Source organism: Chrysochloris asiatica, unplaced genomic scaffold (genome assembly GCF_000296735.1).
Source record: "Chrysochloris asiatica unplaced genomic scaffold, ChrAsi1.0 scaffold00008, whole genome shotgun sequence".
Taxonomy (NCBI): domain Eukaryota; kingdom Metazoa; phylum Chordata; class Mammalia; order Afrosoricida; family Chrysochloridae; genus Chrysochloris; species Chrysochloris asiatica.
In genome coordinates, this window is record NW_006408526.1 from 25,103,766 (window position 1) to 25,130,888 (window position 27,123).

Here is a 27,123-nt window from a genome sequence, read left to right on the forward strand (position 1 = left end):
GTGGCAGGGGAAGTGGCTCGTATTCGGATAGAGCTGGGTGGGCTTGGACCTGAGAAGTTCTGACCGTGCTACATGTGTGTGCACACCCACACAACACACATGCAGATACACGGGCACATGCACACGTAACAGGCACAGCCCACTTACCAAAAAAAGCTGGAGTATATTTAGATCCCTCCGCTCTTTTGATTAAGAAACTGCTTATATTGGGAGATAATAAGAACCTTGCTCCAAGAAGGTGTAACACCTGAACATCCTCTCCAGCTGCGTACCCCTCGGATCCTGCTCCTTCCTTCTATTAAAGAGCTAATTGGTATGGAAATGACACAGGTGTAAACATGAGGGGTTTTGTGTCTCATCATTTCAGATCCAGGCATCACCTGGGTGAAATCAATACCCTGGGTCTTTATCACCCCTCCTGCCTCCTGTTCCACCCTGGCTGGCCTTGGCTCTCTCCCATTTTCTTGCTAAAATTAAACTTGTTTTAAATTGAGAGTCTGCCACTCGTACATGCCCTGGGGCCCAAGCTGGCTGTGCTTCCCCTGGGGGCCTCCTGTAGGTCAAGTTCAGTGTAGGTAAGATTTATTCAACGGAGGACCATATTCAAGGGACTTCAAAAACTTTGTGGGAAAATTCAATACTCTTTTAATTCCATTTTCCACAAACTTCTGGAGCCCCCCTTGTTGTATTTGCATGGACCCTGCCCACCTAGATCCTGGATCCTTAACTCCTCCACGCCACACCTAGCCTTTTCCCTTGTTCCATTTCCTTTCAGGCAGTACCTTTCGAGTCCTGTCCAGTCTTTCAGAGGAGCTAAAGACTCACTTCCATCCAGATGCTTCCAAATCAGTGACCCCAGATTGGATTTCTGAGACTGGAAATCTTTATGGGAGCAGACAGTCTCATCTTTTCTCCTTTGGAGCTGCTGGTGGGTTGGAACTACCCACCTTGTAGTTAGCAGCCCCGTGCTTAATCCACAGCACCACCAATACTCCTTCAGAGGAGTTACTAAGTGAATTATTTCCTTGGGCCAAGTCTAATAGAACAGAGTGTAAGACTTCTATAAATTAAAAAACAACAACAACAAAGTTTGTAAATGGGCTCACAAGGACACTGTGCAGTTAGTGTTGGGAAAGGCAGTTTACTTATGAATGCTGTTTCCTAGGGGCCTGACCCACGATTGCAAGGCCACTGGATCAGAACCTTAGCCTTCTCACTATTTCACTGATTTGTAGTAGAACTGGTCCCTCTGTGTTCTGGGTCTTTGTGTCAGACACAGAGTGAAAACTGGGGAGTCCTGCCCAGCCCACCAGACAAATGTGGGAGCCCCCAAGGAGATTAGGGTCCTGTGGGTCATGTGACGTTAGTCATTTCCAAGGGGAATCTTCTTGGAAGATCCAGATGGCATTGGCTACATTTGTGGACTTTGGTTTGAGCCTTAGAGGTCTGCCTCTGTACCGTGACCACAGCCTCTTATTAATTATTTAAGTGTAATATGCAATTATTGAGTGCCTAGTGTATGCCACTGATTATTCAGTGGTAGAATTCTCCTGTCTCATGCCAGGGACCTGGTTCAGTTACTCGCCAGTACACCTCATGTGTAGCCTCCACCTACCTGTCAGTGGAGGCTTGCTTGTTATTGTAATGCTGAATAGGTTTAACAGAGCTTCCAGACTGACAGATGAGGAAGAAAGGCCTGGTCATGTACTTCTGAAAATTAGCCAGTGAGCACCCTGTGAATCACAACAATCGGATTATATAACCGATTATAAGGGGATAGCACAGGACCAGGTAGGATTGTGTTTTGTTGTACATGGCCAACTTGACAACAGCTAGCAACAACTCTATGGCTGACCGTGTGCTAATTGTTGGCGGCATGAAGATGGATAGAAGAGTCCATGTCCTGGAAATCTCACAGTCTAGTAGGCAGGGCTGGATGTGAAGAACCAAGGTGATCAAGAGTTGTATGTGCTGTGAAGGGTAATGCTGAGTGCTCAGGAAGAAGATGGCCATGGCACGGATGCTTAAATGACGTGACCCATCCAAAATACCTTCCTGGAAGCAGCCTAGAGCTGAGAAAGCGATTAGATTTGTACATCATGCAGGACTGCTGTGATCGGACATACAGGTTGTTCACTGCAGGAGGAAGTCCTACTGAAAGGGAAAGTGGAGGCTGAGACCCAGCTCTGCTCCCCACGCTGCTGTGCGTACTGATTCACATACTGAGGCAAATCTATCCACCCAGAGGATACAGTATGATTTTCTAATACAGACAAAAAGCACTGTTTGGGCTTGTATTGGCTCTACCACCATTTGACAGTTTCAAGCAGCTTTTAACTCCTGGATGACTCTTTGATGCTCTCAACAACAGCAAGCAGTACAGCCGACGACGAGCAAACGCTGATCCACAGACAATGATTTGCTCAGGTTAGCAAGGCAAATAAGTGACAGCCAGACCCCCGTGTGTGTGTCCCTCGTGTGTCATGCAGCACTTACGATTTCTTACCATTTCTCCCTTCCACAGTGCAGGACAGAGCCGGTGCGGCTCTGGAGCTCAGACATCGAAGGCAGCAGTGTGTTCTGACACTGCTGGTCCTGCTTGTCCCATCTCAGGGCAGCTAATGAATTGCTAATACAATTTTCTAGATAATTTTCTTTCCATAGTCCCACATTTTAATGTGTTTCCAAAAAGCTAGCGTTTATTTGCTTAATCTCCCAGTGTAATAGAATCTTCCCTGACTCATCATACATGCCTCACAATCAGCTAGGCAGAAACTACAGCAAATTGTTTAATAACTCATATCTAGTCTCTCGATTTTTAACATGCACGCACCAATAGCTTCTCTTGGGTCGCATCCACTTTGGCTCCTCCCTGTCCTTTTTTTTTCATACACTTTTCTGTCATGGCAGCTGTTAGTCTCCAAGAAAAAAGAATGGGGAGAGTGGGTGTGGGGCTTGGAGCCTCCCTTCTGTTGGCCTGGGAGCTGCTGTTGCCATGCAGGTGGTCAGAGAAAGCCTTGTGGGACCAGGACAAAAGGATGTCCTAGGAAGAGACAAGAGGCATTGTAGGGACATTGTGACATTTCCTTTCTAGATAGTCATTGTTTGCATAACTTTAAACCTGTCAACACCGTACAGAGGTGGCTGGGATTTCAGGGTTACCTCTCAGCCTACTCCAGCCATGCCCTATGTTCCATCAGACCATCTTCCCAGGACACTGTTTCTCATCCCTCATCCTATCTGCAGAGTCTCTGCCCTAGTCTGGTCCCCATCCCCTTCAGTGGTAGAACCATCAGCTCACTTCCTGCTTCCCACCTTTGCCCCTACAATTCACCCCCAGGCTGCAACCAGAGTCACTGCCATCATATCCAGGTTAGATGATGTGGAGCCCCCCCTCCCCACATGCTTTTGTAGGATGTATTGGCTGTAGGAGGAAGTCTAAACACCCCACCTGGCATATGCGATCCTCTGTGATCTAACCCTAGTCACCTCCCTGGCTTTGCTCGACTCTCTGCATCCCTCCAACTCTGGGATTTGCTCATGGCATTTCTTCAGATTGGCCCATGTGGCCTCCACCTAGTCCTCCACTTATGAAATTTTTATTTCTCAAAGTCTAGCTTAAAACCTTCTTTGCAGCCCCCTCTGAGCTCCTGCCTTATCCCCTGCTTGGTGTTCATGCCCTTGCCTCACTGCTCCCACAGACTGGGGCTTTGTTTCTCGGTTTAGCTCAGTATCCCCCATGCCACCCTGAGCAATGCCTACCCTTCCTGGGTTGGCTAAGTGGACATGAATTGAATTCAGGCGTCCTGCTGAATTCATCTCCACTGATGGACCAGGTAGGCAGGGTGTAGCAGGGCAGCTTCAAGGGGCCTCACAAGACCGAGGGAGGAGAGTGCTGTAGGGGTCTGTCTGCCCTGCTGGGTGGGTCAGGTCTCAGAACTCTCTGGACCTGGATCCTATGGCGATGCCATGCATGTTCCTCTTGAGCCAGGCTCCTCCTCTGCTCTGGATTGTAGGCACTCATAAGGAGAAACTTTAGTTCATAAAGGGCATCTTACTGACTTTAGGCAGGTTCTCTGGGGTGAGGGTCAGGGCCAGACTCAGCAGAGATAAAGCTGAGGCTGGGGGCCCCCAGGTTAAAGCAGCAGGGACTATGTGTCCCAGAACATGTTGGGGGTGCACTCCAATCTTGTGCATGCTGCTCAGGCTGGATTGTACATCGAGGGACTCACTGTTAGCCCTAGGCTTGACTTCTGCCTAGGCAGACCACCCATGCTAGGTGTCCCCCTCTGTCAGTGGAGCTGAATACCTGAGTACCTCCCCCCAGATCCTGCTGACTCACAGCAAGGTTGGAAGACTTCACTGAGCTATATCTTGTGGCACAGTTTCTGCCTTGGGGTCTCTAGCCATTGCTGAAGCCGGCACTGGATGTATTAACGTGTCCTCAGAGCCTGTCCTCTAGACCAAACAGCTCTGCTGTTGCTATTACTTTGGGCTCCCAGGAAAGCCCAAAGAGGCAGGTGCCCGGTCCCAGGGGTGGAATGGACACAGCCCCATCCATGGTTTCTGAAATCAGACAGATCTAAACATTTTCAAATCCCAACTCTACCACTTTTTAGCTGTGTGACCTTAGGCAAGTTATTTAATCTCTGTTTTCCCATTTTTGAAAAGGAGGCTAGGAATACCTACCTGCCTTGGAGAGCTGAAAGTTTTAAACGAGATGACGGCATAGATAAAGCACCTCACACAATGCCTTTATATTAGTTCCCCTTCCCTTCTACTCTTTGAATGCCAGAAGCAAAACTGAGTGCTTGCTTGTTCAGCCTTCCATGGACTTGGATGCAGGCAGTGAGCGCAGATGGGCTGCAGTGTGGTTGCTCTGTCTACACTTCAGAGGGATAGAGGAGTGGGGAGGAGTGAAAGGCAGTCCTTGCTTTCCAACTGTTGTTGATATTAAGTGCTTTCAAGTCAGTTCGAACTCATAGCGACCCTCTATAGGTTTTCCAGGAGTCCTGGTATGGCGCTATTGGTTAATGCACTGGACTGCATAGTCGGTTTGAACAGCAAGGTTGGTGGTTCAAGCTCACCAGCTAGCTGCTCCTCGGAAACCCTATACAGGGTCACTGTGTGTCGGAACCAACTCGACGACACTTAACAACAACAATAACAGGGCTTCTGCAGAGCAGCTGGTGAGAGCTGTAGACCAATTCCTTGTGATTTGGTGCTCTACTGAGAATTTGCATTTCCACCCGAGATACACTGAAGGAGAAGCTACACTTTAACAAGATTCCCAGGTGATTCCTATGTCTACATTTGTAAGTTAGGAGATCTTTAAGAATCAAATAGAAACCTCATTATTAAAAAATGCAGATCCTGGTTCAGTATATCTGGGATGACAGTGCAAATTCTCAACAAGAGACTAAACTGGAATGAAGTGGTTCAAAGTCCTACCTTCCCTCCACTATGGGCTGGGTTGGCTGGCTCTATGCCTTACCAGTTGTCTTTCTTGGGTCCTGGAAACAGGTGAAGGTGGTACAAGGCTGAGCATGGGGGATATCACCCAGATTCCAGTTAGAAGAGGTGTACAGATGAGCTTGTGGGGGAGCTGACATGCTTAGGGAAACATCATCCAAAATGGTGGACAGTGAGCAACTAGTTAGGAGACAAAGGGTTTAAACACTTCCTCATGTGGTGCTGTAACCAGGAAGACCATGGCTCCAAGGCAGCCTTGGGAAGGGACTTGGTGACAAACAGAAAATGGTTGCCTGTCTTTGTTAGGGTCCTGTGGATGCCTGTTCTTTTGATTAGTGTGGGAAATGACCAGACAGAATTAAATGCAGATCTCACAATGCCACTAACTTAAACTCCTTTGACAGTTGCCCGCTGTCTTAGGATGAAGCATAGCAGTTTTTACATGGCTTTTAAGCCCCTGCCCACTTCTTCAGCCTTCTCTTCCACTCTCTCCCTGCTTCTCCAGCTGCAGTATTCCTTGAAGTCTGTCTGATCTTGGGACTCTTCTGCCTCCCCAAATGGACTCCCTTTCTTTTCCCAGCGTGCAGGATACCAACTATGATAAGTGAAGGCACTTTCCTGATTTTCCATGGTTAGAGCTCCACAACTGTAGCCCTTCTTGTAAAGCAAAACAAAATAAGCCACAGCCATCTAGTCGATTCTGACTCAGAGGGACCCTTCTTGTAGAAGGCACTAAAATAATATTTGTTAAATGAATGAATCATGTATTCTCCAGAGAAGAGAGTGAAAAATGCTTCTCTGATGGATCTGACCTGCCATAGAGATAGACAAAAACTGACATGTGGGGCTCCTCACCAGACCCAGTTAGACCACCTATTGCTGACGTCCATAGTGGACAAGCCTTGTACACACCCACTGGGCTGGGGGAGCAGTATGTGTGCTTTAATGAGTAAAGAATTGGCTAAAAGAACAGACAATGGGTGTTCTATGGTAGGATTCCGCCTTCCAGGCTTCCATTCCCGGCCAGTGGAGGCTTGCATGTTGCTGTGGTGCTGGTCATGCTTTAGCAGAACTTCCAGACTGAGATGAACTAGGAAGAAAGGCATGGCAATCTAAAAATCAACCAGTGCAAACCCTAATGGTCACAATGCTCTGATCCCGGGGATGGTGCAGCCCTGGGCAACATGTTGTTCCATGGGGTGGCCAGGAATTGAGAGGGCCTACTGGCTGGATGGCAGCTAACAACAACAAACAGTTCTGATCCAGGCTGCCTGGGTTTGAATCCCAACTCAACCACTTATGGATTCTTGGGCAAGCTATTCAGTCTCTCTATGCCTTGCTTCATCTATTAAGTCTCTCTATGCCTTGCTTCATCATTTGAGAAGTCAGGCTCAGACAACTTACCTTGAGGTTGTTATTATATTTATGTTAGTTAAACTAGAACAGTGACTGGTATTATCTTCATTATTTGTGGTTGTTCCCTGGACTCTTAACTCCTTTGCCCCATACTCTAGAAAGTTCTTTGATGCCTGTCTGCTTAGTACCCTGCCTTCTCTGATAAAATTCATCACATTTGCAAATACACCTTTTCTGTGGAGATGTATTTGATGAACGTTCTTTCTCTCCCCCTGGACTTTAGGTTCCTGGATGTCTCCTGTGTCCACGACCATGTCTTGTGTGCCTGCCCATACCAGGCACCCAGTCAGCACCACCTGGGACTCGGGAGCACTGGGCCTGATGGGTTAAGAACTGGCCTGGGCGTCTCCTGAGGCTCTCCCCTCTCCTGTCTCCTCAGGCACAGACATGGCTGTCTTCTGTCTGCTGTGTGGGAAACGCTTCCAGGCGCAGAGTGCTCTCCAGCAGCACATGGAGGTTCACGCGGGCGTGCGCAGCTACATCTGCAGCGAGTGCAACCGCACTTTCCCCAGCCACACTGCCCTCAAACGTCACCTGCGCTCACACACAGGTAGGCCACGCCCAGAGATGGATGGACAGGATCTCTGGGAACCAGTGCCTTGAATTACTTCCAGAGACATAAAGTGAAGGTACCAAGTTGAGTCCGCTATCTGCCCGAGGGTCAGACAGGTAGAGGTTTCCCAAACGTAGTTCAACTGAAGTGTGGACAGTAGCTCTGACACTCGTGTTCCTTGACCCATTGATCCTTCATCTCTCCGTACTCCACAAAGAGGATGCCTATTAAATATGGAGACTCTTACATGGCTGCATGCAAAAAAGGCAGACTCTTTGATTCTGGAGGTGGGTCCTGGGTGGGATCCAAGACTCAACATTATTCATAAGTATTTCCAGGAGATTCTGATGGGAGTAAACCCCAAACACAGTTAGAGGGAAACTGCCCTCCCTCTTACCACTGTCACCTCACCGGTTCCACTTACAAGCAGTCCAGAAATCAAACCTATATATCTCTTTTTCCTTGGCACTAGGGGAACATAGAAGAAGTATTTCTACTTGATCCACAGTGACAGAGCACATTTTCTATACTTTGTAACCCTTAACCTTGTTTGGAATAGACAGTGAGGGTGTTTTAGCAATAAACCAGAAAAATCTCCCAGTTCCAGATGATGGTGGGAGTTGGGAAGGACAGTGAGGGGTAAGGTTAGGATCTCCTCCCACCACCTTGTAGGCTTTTGTGAGTGGGACACTTGATCCCTAAGAGCCAAGAGGCATTTGTTTTCTGGCCATAGCCCAGGTCTTCCCCAAGGAGTAGGGATAACTTAGATCCCTTCTTACTTCTAATGACAAAAGTGCATCTATATTGATGGCGATATGGTGAAGGATTCCCATTTCTGAGCCTGTGTGTGCCGCTTGGCGTTTTTTGCCCTTTGTGTTGGGCAGGGCCAGAAAGATAGGTAGACTGTCTGTCTGCATATGTGATAACATAAGCGCTTGTCTGGTGGAGAGGGCATGAAACTCTGGGTACCTCGAGAAGAATGATCCTAGTGCTTTCTCCTCTTTCTGAGGAGTCCTACTCAGGAACTGAGTATGCATGGCAAATCTATCTCATGGGTGGTAGACCACTGAATAAGAGAGAGGTTTTATTTGTCACCAGGAGTCCCTGGGTAGTACAGATAATCAATGCACTCAGCTGCTAACCAAAAGATTGGAAGTTTGAGTCCATATAGAAGAAAGTACTGTCAATTTCCTTTTGAAAAATCAACCATTGACTATCCTATGGAGCACAGTTCTACTGATCTGATACATGAGGGGGGACCATGAGTTGGAGTCAACTCAGAGGCAACTGAGTTTGTTTGTTTTTTAAATTAGTTGTGGAGTGAGCTGGCAGCACTTGGCCCTCTCACAAAGGAGCTTGTCTGGGCTCTCACTACTGTATACCTTTCTTGAACTCAGGGGGGCATTTTGCCTCAGCTCTGGTAGCGTAGTGGTTACGAATCAGGCTGCGAACCACAAGGTCAGCAATTCAAAACGACCAGCTGTTCTGCGGGAGAAAGATGAGGCTTTCTGCTCCCCAAAAGATTTACAGCCTTGGAAACCCTGTTCAGGGTCACTATGGGTCAGAACGGACTCGACGGCACATACCAACAACAATACCAGATTGGCTTACCATTACGGGGGTAGGAGAGCTGGAGGCCCTAGAGCAGGGATCGGGAACATCTGGCCTGTGAACCATATAAGGCCTGTGAAATAGTTTTGTCTGGTCTGCCAAGGCAACTGCAGTTCCAGCCATCACATTAGGGGTGAGTTTAATTAAATGTTTGACCAAATATAGCAGGCTAATTTTTAAGATGGTAATTTTGTATGGCCCGCAAATGATGTTATAATTTTTGGCAGAATAAAGGTTCCCCAAGGTCAGCAGTTCAAAACTACCATCTGTTCCGTGGGAGAAGATGAGGCTTTCAGCTCTCGTAAAGATTTACAGCCTCAGAAATGCTGTACAGGTTCGCTATTAGTCGGAACCGACTCCATGGCACATAACCAACCAGCCAACCCCTGTCCTGGTGTGGCGCTGTGGGTTAATGTGCCAGACTGCAGAGCCGTTTGAATTGCAAGGTTGGCGGTTCAAGCTTACCAGTTGCTCCTTGGAAACCCTGTACAGGGTCGCTATGAGTCGGAACTGACTGGATGACACTACACAACAACAACAACAACCCCTGTCCTAGAGGGTAGGGCTCATCAAGAAGGAAGGGTGCTTTCTCTACGGTGACTGCACAGGTGTTCTTCACAGGTATACGCACCTTCCTGCCAACACCTCCCCTACTGTCAGTTTATCAAAAACAGCCAATCACCTTGCCTGCAGTCACCTTGGACCCTACTGCTGGGTCCAGTCAGCTGGCTTCAAGTGGCTTGAAAGATCTAGCCCTGCTAATGCTACCCAGAGTCCTGCTCTGCCCAGGCCACCCTCTAAGAGCCCAGATATCCGATTGTCATATCTGTGCCAGCCGTGGCTCCCATCTGTGGAGAGGGGCTGTTTCCAGGCAGAGTCTGGGAGAATCCCATGCTTAACTTAGGAACCATGGAGCAGTGACCTATTCAGGCACACCTGCCCAAGCACACACACGAACACCCGTTAATTTCCATACCAGCGAGGCCCTGTGCACACAAGCCGTCCCCAGACTGTGCACGCACCCCTCACACAATGCCTCATTAATATTCCGTTGTTCTTGGCCCATTTGCTACTGGGGCTGGATGTTTAGCATCAGCAGCTGTGTTTGGTAGGTTAGTCCAGCCGAGTTCTTGGCATTGATGGATCCTTGATTCGCACGGCTCATCATATAATAAACTCTCAGCTGTGCTGAAGGGAGGAGGAGGGAGGGAAAGGCCTGAAGAACCATCAGGATGGGGCTGGGGCGGGGAGGATCATGCCTGCTTGGCCAGTTGTAGGGAAGCCACCAGGTACGGACAGACCCCCAGGGTCCCAGGTGCACTGTGTGGGCCGGAGGGGCCTCTAATTAGTCTCGTTGGTCCTGCATTTAATGTCAAGCTCATTAAGGGGTCTACAGAGTTAATCAACATGCCACAAATTGGATTTTGAGTTCTGCAGTCAGTTTTGTGTACATTCTGGGGACTGTGGCACTATTAGCTCTCCGGGTGGGGACTTCAGGCCAGGTGCTCTGCAGGCTTCAAAAAACCCTCGGTCTCTCCCTGTGTGAGTGTGGGTGTTTCCCCTGCTTTCTCTTTGCAGTTCTTTTTATTCCTTTCCCTAGGCAGTCTCTGGAGACTTCCTATTTAAACTCCTTTAACGTGTGATCCGCTTCATAATGAAATTCACAAAAAATCTGATCAAACAAACTTCTCTCTCTTAACCCTTTGTGTTTTAAACTCTTGCTCCCTCCCTACCCTCCATCACGAGTTCCCGGAGGTAAAGGCACAACACAGACAGTGTGGGTCCTGGCCCGGTGGCTGCCCATATATGTTTTAATTACTGGCTCCAGCTGAAGTCTCACGTGGCCCTGGCTTTATTTATTTATTTAGATCTTAATGAGGATACTGAATTCTTGATTAAAGCAGTAATCGTTGCCATTTCAGGAAGGAGGGGCTGGATGTCAGGAGAGGGGGGGTGGCTGTGTGTGCAGACACGGAAAGAGAGGGACATGTGGGTGCACACAGGCTGACCCTTATTCTGCTCCACACACACTGATTCATAGCAGCGTCTGCACGAGTCTCTCAAGTTTGATGGGGCCTGAGGACTAGCAGTCTGCCTAGACCTGGTGGTAGATCATGGTTTCCCCAGTCAAGAACCTTAGGTCTTGGTTCACCCCAGTCTGCAATAGGAGGAACCCATTCTGGTGGTGCAATGGTTGGTAAAGCACTCAGCTGCTAACTACAAGGCTGGCGGTTCAAACCCACCGGAGAAAGACCTGAAGATTTCACATAGGAAAATAAGGGAGAGTGCTCTGTTACATGGGATTGCTGAGTCACCTGACAACAACAGCAATCTGCATGTGAGGGGTGCCCTCAGATCAGGGCAACAATGGCTAGATTGCTGCAAACTGGTGCCAACAGAGGGCTTCTTTGGACCTCTCCCATCCCCAGTGGAAGTGCCCACAACCCTACCCACTTTTACACTTTCAGTGCTTCCTACAAATCTTCCACTCATGAGAGAGCCAGCTTGTGAGCAGACTCCGGTATCCACTCCCCACAGGGCCTTAAAAACCCTCAGAGCCATCAGAAGAGATGAGAATTTATGTGGTTCCAGGGGCCTGTGTTTGGGCGGTGGGGGCGAGGTTTGGTTATCAGCCCGAGGAGGGGAGCGAAAAGCAAGAGAGTAAAATATCATTTTAGAGAGGAAGTGAGAGCACAGGCATGTGAGTGTATAACGAGAAGGACAATTTATGCCCAGGCACGAGCGCAGTTTGACATGGGGATAATGAAAAAACGTAGGTCATTGTGGATGACTTAAACCTTCAGCAGCTGAAGAAAATGTATGAAATGCAGAGGACATTACACGGTTGGCAGCCCCGCACATCTGCAAAGGGACAAGTGAAATACAGTGGCCCATTCTTTACCATAAACTGTGGTTGTTGGAGATGCAGCCCAGAGAAATTGTAATTACAGTGACAAGACGAATCAGCGATATTTAAATATTCATGAACAAAGTCTGGGGTGATCAATCTATCTTTATTGTCTGTGGCTTCACTCCTGTAATAAATAAGTAGCTGAAGTTCTCACCTTTCAGCCCCCAGAGTCCCTACTTTGGGTACAAAGCACAAGATGCCTAATCCTCACACCTCACCCTCTCAACGTTCTAGGGCATTTCAGAGTGGAGTGTGGAAAAAGGTGAGTACATGAACATAGACTTCAGACTGAGGAGAAGCACCCCATCCCAAACTTCATGTTCCCTGCATTTCCTGACTGTCTGGTCTGGGCTATCCCTGTGCTAGATACCAAGCCTACAGTGATTGACAGGCTCAGTCCATACCCTTGAGGTGCTTCCAGTCTAGGACCCTAGATAGGGTGCCGCATGCCAATTAGTGATAATGATCAGTGTCCTGTGTCCAGAGGCTGGAGACAATATGGACTCTGAATCCTGCCTCAGCTACTTCCTAGCTCTGTGACTACTGAACTGATGTTTAATCTCTAAGCATCTCATTTTTCTCATCTGTCAAACGAGAATGATGATGCTATTTCTCCGGTAATGTTGTTGTGATGATTACATGATCGGATCTGCCTGCGTGAAGTTCTCAGCACAGTAATAAGCACTCAACAGGTGTGGATCATTTTAATTAGAAAGTGCAGCACAAAGGGTACCAGTAATTGTAAAAGAACAAAGTGTTGTAGGAACAGAGAAAACAGAGTGAATCGTCTTGCCTAGGGACCTAAAGGAAACTTTCCAAACAGAGAGATGATTGAACTGGGCCTTGAAGCATGAACAGGAGTTTGAAGGAACAGCTGTACATACTGTAGAGATGGGAAAAATCAGAAAATGTTCACAGAAATGAGAAGTTCCCAAATTGGATGGAATTTGGGGGGAGTAGGGAGTGAGGCTAAAGTGGCTTTTGCTCGCCACCAAGAGGAAGGGAATAGAAAGCAACATGAGAATCTTGGGGCAGGGTCTCAAGTGCCCCGTGTCTGCTCTACCCTCAAGGAGAACTGCTTTTCAGGGGCTGCTATGCATCTCTGAAACCAACGGGGGTGGTCTTCTTCTATGACTGGCCCTTTGGTCCATGGATGGCCACTGGGCCCAGTAACTATGGACATGTGTGGGTACATGCACTTCCCGGCAGGGGTTGTGTAGCCTTAAGTTGCCTTTGGAGGTGGTAACTGCAGGCAGTCGCTTTCTCTATATGTATCCAACATGTTCCCTACAGAGGGTCAGGGAAAGCAAGGGCCTGATCCAGTCTTTGTCCCCACAGGCGACCACCCATATGAGTGTGAGTTCTGTGGCAGCTGCTTCCGGGACGAGAGCACCCTCAAGAGCCACAAACGAATTCATACAGGCGAGAAACCCTATGAGTGCAATGGCTGCGGCAAGAAGTTCAGCCTCAAGCACCAGCTGGAGACACACTATAGGGTGCACACAGGTACTGGGTGCTGGTGACATGGGTTAGGGTGGGGAAGCATATGGTTCCCCAGGGAAACCCAAGTGATGATGGCTGAGGCCAAGCCAAAGAGTATACCATGGCATCTACCAAGGGTCAGGATGGGGAAGTGAGTACCACCATCCCCCTCTCAAGATCAGAGTAGACATTGCCAATTCATCACAGAACCCTTTCCCATGAGCCCAGCCTAGCCCCCCCAGGTAGCCATACCAATAGTTGGGAGACAGCATGTAAGATGCTATCTATTCCCGAGTACTGAACTAGGGTTAGGGTGGCCTGGTGCGCTGTAAGTGAAAGTCCATGTTATTTGAGGGTTAGAGTAAGAATTAGGGTGTGGGTTAGGTTATGCTAAAGGTTTGGAAATTGTAAAGTTAGATTGAGTTCAGTTCTGAGATGAGAAAAAAGCCGATGTACTTAATAACCCCTCTATGTGTATGATGTTTTGCTATTCCACGTCCCTTTTTACATAACAGAAGCATGAACAAATGCTTTCCCTTAGTGGAAATGGTCCAGAGTTCTAGGATGGAATTGGGGGCTGTGGAGTGTTGGAGCTGCTCACACTGGCTTATGAAAGCCTCTCCCCAAATCCGAGTTCAGTGACATCACCTTCTTGGCTAAAATCAGCCACTAAGGGAGTATTTACAACAGGGCAGTTGGCAAATGCTACAAATCAGGACTTTGGTTAGCTCCTTTTTAAACAGTAAGGAATGCTGGTGGTATAATGGGTTAAGTGCTGGACTGCTAACTTCATGGTCGACAGTTTGAACCCACCAACCACTCCATGAGAGAACAATGAGGCAAGTTGCTTAGGTAAAGATTGGCAGTCTCGGAACCCCTGGGGAGCTGTTTTGCTGTGTTCTGCAAGGTGACTATGAGTTGGAATCCACTTGATGGCAGTGGGTTTTGTAAGACATTTACCTCAACATACTGTTTGGTTGAGGGATGGTGGAGACTCTGAGGGATTTCCTCATCGGATAAGAACCTGGCAAGCCAGGAAGCCTCATCTGACCAGGGGAGGCAGCCTTGCCTGCTGGCTTAGGGGAGGCTGTTTCCATGGGGAAGGGTGGAGCAAGGGAGACTGAAGCAAGGGCACAGTGTCCAAGCTCTGTCTTCCTGCTTCCAGCTTGGAACCACAGCAGAGGTTGGGGTATTCACTACTGACGAGAGTGACCTAGAGGATCTCCCAGAGCCCTGGGGTTTCCTTAGCCCCTTGTCGGGGATGTGACCTGGCAAGCAGATCATTAAATGCATTGGCAGTGACTATTGTAAATAGCGGGTCGATAGTTAGATCACTTTGGCTGTTCATTACTTCATTATTTGCTGGGGCCTCTGCGCGGAGCAGTATCGATAGCGAGATGGCTGGCCAGTTAATTACTGTATTGAAGCAAGGTTCCCTCACATCCTCGGCTCAGCTCTCACGGAGGGGCATTCAGGGGCTATGCACTCGCAAGTCCTTGGCCATTCCCACCTCAGTGTAGAGACAGAGGGGAAGGACAGGTTCCAGAGCTCCCCAGCTGCAGCTGGTTGGGAAGATTGGTTTGGACACCTGCCCCTCACCGCCTAAGCTCAGAAAAGATTCCTGGCCCCGTACTCCCCTGAAAGGCACTTTGGTCTGAGGAGGCTTTCCCAAGGGGCTTCATGGTCCCTTTCTAGACATTCATTTCTTTTCTTAGAAAGGGACTAGACTTTGCCTTTGGCGCAAATTGTTCATGTGCTTGACTGGTAAATGAGAGGTTAGAGATTCGAGTTCCACCAGAAGAACCTCAGAAGTAAGTTCTGGTGATCCACTGAAAGAGCATTCACTGTAAACCCTATGGAGCACAGTTCTACTGTGACACACATGATTTATTGGTTTGAGGGAAGTAAAGAATATTAAGGCAGGGAGCTGGAACTGTACTGAATAATATCGTAGCCACTAACTACATGTGGCAGCTTTAATTAGTGGTGCAGAGTTGGTTCCAACTCAGTGACCCCATGTAAAAATTTTGTTCCTCATTCGCAGTGGCCCTACTTCACGCCTACAGTTGCCTTGTGTGACTATAGATGATGTATCTGTCATCATAGAAAGTGTTGGATAGCGCTGAACTGGGGGGGGTGGGGGTGGGAGGGCAGAAGCATCTTCCAAGAAGCCCAGGGTGGGGTGTGGGCTCGGAGCATTCCCAGGACTGGAGATGACTGACTTTCTGCCTCCATCCCCACTCTCTCCTGCCCCCACAGGTGAGAAGCCCTTTGAGTGTAAACTGTGCCATCAGCGCTCCCGGGATTACTCTGCCATGATCAAGCACCTGAGAACGCACAACGGCGCCTCCCCCTACCAGTGTACCATCTGCACTGAGTACTGCCCCAGCCTCTCCTCCATGCAGAAGCACATGAAGGGCCACAAGCCAGAGGAGATCCCGCCCGACTGGAGGATAGAGAAGACTTATCTCTACCTGTGCTACGTGTAAAGGCCCCACAGCAGTGGAGGGGGAGGGGCAGCAAGAAAAGAAGAATTAGAGCAAGATGAAGTTGAGGAAGGATGGACTATGAAGGGAAAAAAAAGAGAGACAGAGAGAGAAGAGAAGAGAAAGGAAACTTGATAGTGTTTGGCCTTGGCTTCTCCCTGGGGCCCTGATGACCGTGTCTGGGCAGCTGCTCCCTGCCCTGGGGCCTCCACTCCTTCCTTTCCTGGCTGGAGGACTGCCTAGGTTTCTTGGGTGGGGTGGGGGTTGTTTTGTTCCTTTCAGATGGTAGGCTGTTTTTTCCTGCCTCTACCCATACCCTCCCTCCGTGTCCAGGAATAGAGGTTAAGAAGGGAGTAAGAGGTCTGTCACTTCCAGCCCCCTTCCCACTGACTCCTCAATGATGAACGCTGAGGGAAGGCAGCAGAGAGGAGGGGCTGCTCTAGTTTGCTAGCAGCACGTCCCACACCTTGAGGTACAACATGGCAGCTCTAGTTTGCTAGCGGCACGCCCCACACCTCATTCATCTGCTGCTTTCTTATCCTCTGCCAGATCCCAGGTGGTCACCGTGGTCATCTTGGCTCCTGTCCCCTCCCCTAGTTCCCTGCTTCCTGCCTCACCTTGACTCCCATCCTCCAAGTACCCAGGGGGCTCGCAGCCTGCCAGGGCCAGGGAAGGCACCCCTCCTGCTCCAGTTCCCTGATACCATATAGCCTCTACTTCTACCTTTGCTTTCTGACAACATATAGTCAAGCCCCTTCAAGATTCCTGCTGAGCTGCTTTTGCATTAAAGATGGAAAAAAATCACAAACTCAATAGATAATATCCCACCAAGCAAACAGAAATTCTACAACCCTATCTCAGTCCCCAGGAAAAGGAATCCAAGAACAGGCTGATAATCCAAGGGGAAAATGTGGCTGTCCTTCTCCAAAAGTGGCCTACGTCTCCAAAAGGGGCAGGGACAGGGGCAGCCAGCCAGTGGAGGGGAATGGTTTTGTACTTGGGGACCCTCTGAACATGGGGGGATGGGGACCCCAGACTTAGTGAGCTCAGTGGAAAAACCCAGGTCCTGAGAGTGACACAGAATTTCTGACTCGTGGAGCCTCTCAGTCCACAAGGGAGGAGGAGGAGGGCAAGGAAGGGGAGTCTGTGTTGGAGTTGATAGTGCTTTGGCCGTGTATTTTGTTTTGCTTCTTTTCTGTGTCCCCCCGGTCCCCTGTTAGCACATTGTACTTGAATTACCTCAGTTTTTGGTGACCTCATGAGCTTTTTAACCCCTGTGTCCCTCTTCCCCACTCTTACTTTTCTTTCTTTTGGTTGGGGGTTAGAGGAATGGGGAGGTGTTGTTTTGTTTCTTGTGTTGGGTTTTGTAGACTTCAGCTGGCTGCCATGACTGCTCCATCCCCTAGCCATTAGCCTCCCAGCTGGAAGGGGCAGCCTAGAAGGAGCTGAGAACCCAGACTCTGAGTGTGGGCCCAGGAGTCAGCAGAAGGTGGGTGGAGGGGATGGGCATTGAGGTCTCACTGTCCTCACTGAGGAATTCAGAATCACCGGAGTTAAGACTCAAGTCATTTGGGCCCAGTGTCAGCTGATCCTAAAACATTCTGGAGAAAATCCCACCTTCCTTAAAATGTCCTGGGTCATTCAGGTTTGGGGGCAACTTTGTGACCCCAACCTGTGTGTGCATTATCATTGCCAAAATTAGGATATTTTTGTGGCTGGTCTGGGGATAGAGGGATATGACCTAGCCTCTGTTGTGTTGTGTTGGGGTGAGGGTGTTTTTCTAAAAGCTACCTCTTACGTTCGTCCAATTGTTCTTTTTTGTCCCCTTTATGCCTCCTGTTCTGCTGCTCTACTTCCCCTCGCGCCCCCCCCCCCACCCCCCCCCCCGCCAATTCTTGGAAAGCACACTTGTAGTATTTGTGTTTGCTTTGGGATGGGCTCTCCGGTTTCATCTCATGCTTTATTGTCAAGAGGTTTTTTTGTTGTCTTTTTTTTCCTTTCTCTCTGAGAAAGTTGTGGTTGCGTTTGTTTGTCTCTTAGGTTGTAAAACGTGGTTTAGGGAAGAAAGGATTGTGAGGAAGATAGGGAAGTCAGAGGGATGGGTGCTGCTGTGACCACCTTCCCCCATCCCTCTGTACACCCCTTCTTCCCTCCCCTTCAATCTCATCCACCAAATCTGAAGGCCTTAAAAATTGTGTGTTGGGGGGATGTAGATTGGGGTGGGATGGGGTTCTTATCACTAGCCTGTGGATTGGGAATGATAAACTAGGGCGGGGGCTGTTTTGCAATTGTAATAATGACTTAGTGCTTTGGAAAGGAAAAAAGAAAAAGGTTAAACTTGAACTATGACTAGAGCAATTGTCATGTTTATAATGTGAAGAGAGTGAAATCATTGTGGGAGGAGTGGTCTGTAAGAAATCATTATGCACTATTGCTTCTTAACCCCAATTTGGGAAGAAGTGTGTGTGGGGGGGGGAGCCGGCCCTCAGGGGATCTATAAATCCCAGAAGACAGTATTTTAGAAGCAAGATGTCATTCAACTTTTGTGGGGAAGGAAGAAAAAAAAAAAAAAATCCAATTATTCCATAGAACTAGCTGACACCTCTCTTATTCTAGTATCCTCGCCACCCAACCTGGGTCCCTTTCCCTGTGCATTCAAGCTGAGAGAGTTGAGCTAATATTTACAAATTGTCATATTTTTGTAATATTTGTTAGTTCCTTTGTCAGCTCTACAGGACTTTGCCCTTTCCTTTTGTAATGTGAATAGAAAAAAAGACAGAAAAACACCCACCACCACCAAAATCCCTTTGTATGTTTGTGTGTGCGTGTGCTCTGTGTGTGCGGTTGTGTGGTCAGTTGTGCAGTATTGTTATGAATCTGGTGATGCAGCATTGGATGGTCCTAAATCAGCACCTGCTTGCCCCACCCAGCTCCAAGGATGCCGCAGATCTTAGTAGCAGTAAGTGGAGCTGTAGGAAGAGAGGGGGTGGGTGGGTTTTGAAGGATACTGCCTTCCCCCACAGGAAAGTCCAGACACCCTGAAAATACTTCCACATGCCTCTGTCCCAGCTTTCTGCCCACAAAGACAAATGAATTCTAAACTTGACTAGGCCAAGTGGGTGGGACCAACCAAGGCGTCCCCTCCTGCTGGGGTGAGAAGATACTGTAGGCTCTTTATATGTCTGGAGTGAAGGTGTTTGGGAGGCCAGGAGAGGCCAAGTAACCCACTTCCTGGGTGGTGAGATCTGAATGTTGTTACTTCCCTCTTGTATCTGCCATCTGGCTCCTTGGGCCACCTCACTGCCTTTAGCTGTGGGACTGCTAGCAACCCTAATACTTGCTACTGCCTTATCCAGCATAATGAAATGTCTCCAGCTTGGGATGTCTAAGTTGGTTAATAGTCCCTTTGCCGTGTTCAGCCCCGACAAATGTGTACCTAAGCGCTTTTGGTGACTTTCACCCCTTTCTCATAGGCTCTTTCCCTCTTCACTCTTTTACTCATTCAAAGCATTAAAATCCTATGTGTATATAGGATAGACAAATATATATATAGATATACATATATATATATATATATATATAGTGAGAGAGAGATATAAAATAGTAAGTATCATTGCTGCTTTGGGCTGCTTTAGAGGAGGCCAGAAATATGGGGAAGGTGGAATTGGAGTCCAAGGGTGGGCAGTGAGGCTGGGGGACCCAATCATTCAGTACAATCCATGGATGCAACGTGGGCTTGTTTAATATTTGTGCCTGAACGGTTTTTCCATGTTTAGAAAAAAAGAAAGAAAAAAATATATACTGCTGCAATTTTTCACAAGTGTATGGTACCTTTCTGGATGCTCCCGGTACAACCGCTTCAGGAGTGTCAAGATGCCGGGAGGTGGAGAGCTGTGGGCTCTGTCTGTTAAGGATGGACAGGAAGGAGTTTTGTGGTTTGACAGGCTGAACGAAGAAGAAAGCTGGGCCACCAGGATAGAAGACAGCAAAGCAAAAAATATTCAGATGGTTGGTTGGTTGCTCCTTTTCTCCCACCCAGTGTCTTCCTTCCTGAAGCTTCTGCTGGCTGGATCGAATGGCAGCACTTACCTAGATATTTCAGTAGGTGTGAGGGGGGGTGGGGGGTGGGGGGAACAAAAGAAAAAACCAACAGCAAAAGCCTGGTAAACCCTATATGGTGGGATTGATGGGTAGGGACAAAAGGCAGAGACAGCCAGGAGAGCGGGGTATATGACCAACAAGGGAGGACGGGTCAGGGGCCAAGTGTGGGGAGAAAGAGGGCCTGGAGCCTAGTAGGTCTGCCTCCCTGAGTCCTTGGCATCCCACCTTGCAGACAGGGTACCAGCCTCCTGGTGTGTATCATAGTATTTGTTCACATAGTGTTATGCATGATCTTCATAAGGTAAAGAAGCCATGGTCGTATACCATGACATCCGACCCATATATATAAAGATAAATTTATATATATATACATATATATGTATGTAAATTATAGCACTGAGGGCTCTACCACCCTGCTGGACCAAGCAAAACTAAACCTTTTGGTTTGGGTATTATGTTTTGTTTTTGTTTGTTTGTTTTTGTGGCTTGTCTGATGTCGTGACAGCTTAAGTGCCCGTCCGATTGCTCTGTATTACAGAATAGTGTTTTTAATTAATTGATGTTCTAGTTCATGTCTACCTCAGCACCTCCTTTTAGCCTAATTTTAGGAGGCTGCCAATTTTGTTTTCTTCAATTGTACTGGTTACTTTTTTTTGTACAAACCAATCAATCCCTCTCTCTCCTTCCCAGCTTCCATTTCTGTTTGTTCTATCCTCTTCCTTCCTACTTTCCCACCCCACCCCACCCCCAGCTCACAGTTATGCTTGCTAATCCTCTCTGTTCTAGTTCCTAAAGCAGTCCACTCGAAGTTGTGCGGTCCTGGTTGCAGCTTTCCGCATCTGCCTTCGTTTCGTGTAGATTGATGCGTTTCTTTGTAATTTCAGTGTTTCTGACAAGATTAAAAAAAAAAAAAAAAAAGAAAGAAAAAAAGAAAAAAGGATTTACTGCTGCAGGTTTTCTTCTCTCTCCATGTGTCACTAAGTGAAGTTTGTGCCTTCTATAGCAAAGGGAATATTTTTTACATCCTACTAACAGTAGATTTTTTTGTAGTGAACATTTTTTGTATTTTTATTTATAAGTCTCATAAGAAAAATAGCAATGTTCAGTTGTATACCTTGAATCTGCAGTTAGAAGAGAATAAAGTTAATTCAGTTGTCTCTGAATTGAAGTTTCCTTTGTTTGTTTTTTGGTGTGTGTTTTTATTAAGGGCTTTGCTTTTTCTCCTTTTTCTAGGATTGGGAGTTCTATAGAACTGAGAGTTCTGCCTGGAAATGGGAGAAGAGAATACTTGGTTTTATACACATCTCGCCTTATTTATGTGACAGTTACAAAGCACATGCACACTTAGCAGCATTTTGCTAACACTTTATAGTTTTAAAAAATACTGTCAAAGTATACTGATTTAATCTCTAGTATGAGTATGAAATAAGTTTTCATTCACTCATTCATTCAACAAATATTTGAGGGCCTACAGGGAGTCCTAGTGTGGTACTGTAGGATAAATACTGAAACACAAGCTCGGTTTGAACCACATTCCTCAGAAACCCTATACAGGGCCACCGTGAATTACAATCAACTCAATGGCACTTAATATCAACGGCAACCTTATATCAGAGATCAAGGTGGCTCTGTAGGATAATAAGCACTGGGCTTCAAACTACAGGGTCGGTAGTTCAAGTCCACCAACCACTCCTTAGGAGAAAAATGAGACTTTCTGCTCCTACAAAAATTTACAGCCTCAGAAACCCTAACTGGGTAGCTGTGCGTCAGAACAGATTGAGTGGCACTTAACAACTTTATATAACAACTTTATACCAAGATGGCACAAGAAGTTTATGATTGACTATGAACCACCAAGTCAGCAGTTCAAACCCTTGGAAACCCTATACAGGGTTGCTATGAGTCGAAACTGACTTGATAGCACTTAACAACAACAGTGACTAACTGAAAGGTTGGCATTTCAAACACAGAGTTCTGTGGAAGAAAGACCTGGTGGTTGGCTTCTATAAAGACTGTTGTTGTTGTTGTTAAGTGCTGTTGAGTCAGTTCCGACCCATAGCGACCCTGCACAGGGTTTCCGAGGCTGTTAATCTTTACGGGAGCAGAAAGCCTCATCTTTCTCCCGCGGAGCAGCTGGTAGTTTCGAACTGCTGACCTTGTGGTTCGCAGCCCGATTCGTAACCACTACGCTACCAGAGCACAAACAAGAAAACCCTGTGACATATGCTATGAGTCAGAGTCAACTTGATGGCAATAGGCTTGGATTTTTAAAATGTATTTATTATCTTGTTTCAGGTAAGTGCTTGTAGGCATTGAGAATAATAGCAAAGAATCAAACAAAAATGCTCTGCCCTAATGGAGCTAATATTCTAGGAGCAGCAGGACACATGTGTTTATGCTAGAGCTGTTCAAGGCGGCGGATCTGATGGGAAATCAAGGCAGAGCTGGCTTCATATCTCCTGATGCCAAGTTAAGTTCATTTTTCTCAGGACTCCAGAGGCACGGCTCTCCTGATTTGTCTCAACTTGGCAGCTAGCAAGTTTCAGAAATTTCTCCAGAAGAAGATTCCACTTAATTAAAGGTTCTTGTGTCTGTGACAGCCAAGATCCAACCCCACCCCACCCCCCCAAAAAAAAGAGATTGTAGAAAGGGAACAGGTAGGAGGTGAGGGTCCAAGTTCAGCATTGCCACTAGCAAGAAAAGGACTCCTATAAAACCATTTCTTCTCCTTTCCTCGACTCTGGGTCAAGACTGCTTATCTCCCTTTCTTCTCTGTTTCTGGAGATGGAAATATCCCCAAGGTCATCTTTAGCAGTAAATCCAATTCCACGTAATCATAGACACGGTGTGTTCATCCAGCACCTTTGCCTGAGGCCATTTTAGCGGTCCATCTCTGGCCAAAATAATCTCTAACCTATCCAAGATGTATTCTGGGTAAAATAAATGGTCAAGTGATCAGCTACCAACTGAAAAGTTAGTAGTTTGAATTTATTCAGAGGAGCCTTGGAAGAAAGGTCTGGCAAATCTACTAAGAAATCAGCCATTGAAAAAAACCCTGTGGAGCCCAATTCTACTCTGACACACATGGCATCACCAGGAGTCAAACTAGTTTTGGTAACGAAGGGACACCAGCAATAATTCCTGTAATGGGTCACCAGGCTGTTCAACCGTGCGAAGCATGCAGAGAAAGAGCCTACCTGTAGCTTTAACCCTCAGGCCCTCAGGACCATTCCCCCCAGGTCATATTCCCTCTGGGCAATCTATGTGGGTTCTTCTCCGAACCTGCCTGCTGCCTGGGCAGGACTGGAGGACACCCTGACCCTGGAGTTGCTGAGTTGAGAACCTCCTTCGAAGTACTCAACTGACAGCCTACTCAGGAAGAGATACAGAACAGTTTTCTTTCTCTAATTTTCTCTCTGCTCTTCTCTTTTTCTTTACTTCATTTCTTCTTCCCCTCATGCCTCCTTTATCCTCTCCCCCAGTTGTTCTTCCTTCCTTCCCCTCTTCTTCCTCATCATCTCTCCTATCTTCTAGCCCCCCTCCCCCGTTTCCGGCTTTTCACTCCCTCTCTTGGGGCTTCTTCTTGCTTTTGTGTTTCTGTCCCACATTATCTTTTCCCTCTCCATCTTTCTCATCTTGGAAAACATGCCAAAATGTATTTGTTGTTTTGAGCTTCATCCTCCAGTCCCCTTTGCCCCCACCCTCTCTCCACCCCCCAAACACATGTAGTCTCCCTCTCCAGGACTCCCGCCCCTCCCCCACCGCTCCCCTCCCTCAGGCCTCAGCTTTCTCTTGACAGATGGGAGGGCAGCAAGCGCTCGCTCTTTAAAACAACATTTAATCGCCGTTTTCTGTTCTTGGACATCAAAGCTGGGGCTTAAGCGCTGAGCTGGGGGCTGGGGTCGCAGCAGCGCAGGCTCTGAGGGAGAGGAGGTGAGTGAATAGGGGCTGGGCTGAATGGGCTTTGTGTGACCGCTGGGGTCGGCCTGCTTTACATGCTCTTTGACCCAGATATGATCTCATGGAGAGAAAGGGACCAGCCTGAGAACACACTGGCCTGACTCAGCCCTGCCCGCCCTCCACCCAGGTGGTAGCTGCCCCCTGCCCCAGCCTCCTACAGGACAGGTCTCACTGAGAAGGCTCTCTTGTCAATGCCGTGAGTCCAGTCTGGGCCTCAGCATCTCCCTTCCTCCAGGAAGCTTCTCTTTCCACTGAGACTCAAAGCCAGCAGGTGAGAAAAGGGCAATGTCTGGAGCAGCTTCCTCCGTCCTGCCCAGCTTCGCCAGGTTTTCCACCAGGGGCCACGGCCCCTCTGTTCCTTTCTCTGCTTTGCAGCCAGAGTGACTTTCCAAAAATGCAAATGGCATCATGTCACTCCTTTGATTAAAATCCCTGCTGACTCCTCGTTACTCTAAGGGTGGAATTCAAACTCTTTCACAAGGCTGACAAGACCGTCAAGGACAGAGTGCCTGCTTACCATACCAACCTCATGTCAGCATCACTCCAGGGCCTCTCTATAGCATCCCTTGCTCTGGTACCCAACTGTGTTACATATAGCCAACATGGTGCTTGGATGCTTTCTCAAACATCCCAAGACCCTTTTCCTGTGGAGTTTTTGTTTCTTCTTCTGAGAACAACACAAACACATACTCACCACCTTTTGTCTGTGGTTCTTTCAAGTTTTCAATATTCAGGTTTCAGCACAAACCTGCCTTGGCCACGTGCCAAGTAGGTTAATGCACTGGACTGCAAGGTCCATTTGAACCGCAAGGTCAGTGGTTCAAGCTCACCAGTCACTTCTTGAAAACCCCATGGTGGGTCGTTATGAGTTGGAATCAACTTTACGGCACTTAACAACAACAACAACCTGGTGTGGTGCTAACGGTAAGGTCGGCAGTTCGAACCCACCAGCCACTCCTCAGAAACCCCATCTATACAGGGTCTCTATGAGTCAGCGCTGAATCGATGGCACTTAATAACAGCTACGCAGATCCTGTACATAATCACCCAGCTTCTTAACTGCCAATGGTACAGACTTCAAGTTCCTTGGGAGCAAGAATTGTGCATTGCATATCTTTATTTTCCTAGTGCCCAACATGGTCCAACCACTGCCGTCTGTCCATTTGTCATACTTCGGTGACTTGTAGGTCTTATGATGCTGGAAGCTGTGCTTCTAGTATTTCAAATACCAGCCAGGTCACCCATAGTGGACAGGCTTCAGCAGAGCTTCTAGACCGGGTGTGGGGAATGTCCAGCCTGTGGACCATATAAGGCCCATTTTGTCTGGCCCTGCCAAAGCAACCGCAGTTCCAGCCAAAACGTTGTTGTGTCATTGAGTAAGTTCTGACCCATAGTGACCCTGTACAGGGTTTCTGAGGAGCAGCTGGTGAGCTTGAACCGCCAACCTTGCAGTTCAAACAGCTTTGTAGTCTGGCGCATTAACCCACAGTGCCTCACCAGGACTTAGCCATCACATTATGGGTGAGTTAATTAAACGTTTGACCAAATACAGTAGGCTAATTTTTAAGTTGATAATTTTGTATGGCCCGTAAATGATGTTATAAATATCCAAATGGCCCTTGGCAGAAAAAAAGTTTCCCCATCCCTCCTCTAGATTAAGACAGACTGGGAAGAAAGGCCTGGTGTTGTACTTCCAAGAAATTGGCCCATGAAAACCCTATGGATCATAGCACAACATAGTCTAATATCGTGCTGGAAGACGAGCTCCTGAGGTTGGAAGGCACCATGCAGTGACTGCAACAATTAATTGAGACATGCTGGCGAGTCCTGGTGTGGCGCTGTGGGTTAGTGCGCCAGACTGCAAAGTCATTTGAACTGCAAGGTCGGCGGTTCAAGCTCACCAGCTGCTCCTTGGAAACCTTATACAGGGTTGCTATGGGTTGGAATCGACTCGATGGCACTTAACAACAACAAAAACAACAATGATTATGAAGATGTTGAAAGATCGGGCAACATTTCTTTCTGTTGTACAGAAGATTGTTGGGAGTTTGGAGGCAACTAACAAACAACAAGTCACAAACACTTCCTGGCAAATGGTAGTAGCCCAATAAATCTTTGCTGAATATAAATGGGTAAGAGGGAGGGGAAGAGAGAGGCAATTAGAACTCTGGGGACTGAAGTTGCAGTTTCCAGGGATGAGTGGAACAGGACACACAGGTCCCCATCATATGCCCTTCCAGTCACCCCCACGCAGTATGCACAGATACAAGTGCAGGTGTCAAGGGTGCATAGAGGTCTCAGCAGAGATGACTCTGCTTCCCCACACCTGTGCCATATGAGTTCTTAGAGATGCCTTAACTGTCTTTGTCATATGCCAGAGAAAGGAGCAGTTGATCCAGGACAGTGGTACACAGAGCAAGCTGCCTGGGAATCATGGGGTGTGTGTGCATAAAGACACCTGGTCCTGGGTGGTAATGGGGGTCCCCAGCCCTACATCCCTGCTGCCAGCTCCTTCCTGGGCTGTGTTTTCTGCTCCCCAGGGGGTGCCTCAGTGAAAGTGAACTCACTCATTTAAACCTGACTCCACAGCCCTGCAGCCCCCTGCAGTGCTAATTACCCTGTAGATCTCAACTGATTGCTGTACACTAAGCTTAAGCCCTCCTTTATTTATTTACTGACTACATTAATAGAAATGTCTCACTGCTTTCAGCCACTCCCAACTGTACGCCGAGCAGGCTGCACCCTTATTCCTCAGGAAGGGTGTGGTAGAGAGACACAGTCTGGCATGCTGCCCCCAAATCTGCCGCACTGGCTTAGCCCTCAGCCCCAGCTGGCAATGAGAAATCAAGGCCTGTGTTCCAGACACACTCCTGGTTCCCAGAGGGCCCCTTCTCTTGTTCTGCATCTTCAGCAGAGTAGACGACCACAACACACGGCGATTCATCAGCCAGAGGGGCTGGTTATTGATTAAACACGTGGAATATTTTGAAGTCCCTGGGTGATGCAGACACTTAAGATGCTTGGCTAATGACAGACAGGTTGGAATTTCAGGTCCACCCAGAAACACCTCAAAAGGAACACAGGTGATCTACTTCCCCAAACCCAGCCATTGACAACTCTCCGGAGCTCTG

At 47.8% G+C, this 27,123-nt stretch overlaps 1 protein-coding gene and 1 pseudogene across 1 annotated transcript in view; one reads left to right on the top strand and one right to left on the bottom strand.

Moving 5' to 3' along the window:
- The window catches only part of ZBTB16 (zinc finger and BTB domain containing 16), a 238,228-nt gene extending 222,182 nt beyond the window's left edge, over nucleotides 1–16,046 (top strand). Inside the window, exons 5-7 of the mRNA XM_006833836.1 lie at nucleotides 7,268–7,438; nucleotides 13,302–13,469; nucleotides 15,705–16,046. Coding sequence (XP_006833899.1) covers nucleotides 7,268–7,438; nucleotides 13,302–13,469; nucleotides 15,705–15,934 — 569 coding nt within the window. The 3' untranslated portion in view covers nucleotides 15,935–16,046. The remainder of the gene's footprint in view (nucleotides 1–7,267; nucleotides 7,439–13,301; nucleotides 13,470–15,704) is intronic.
- A 7,863-nt stretch (nucleotides 16,047–23,909) lies between these two features.
- The window catches only part of LOC102820942, a 9,340-nt pseudogene continuing 6,126 nt past the window's right edge, over nucleotides 23,910–27,123 (bottom strand).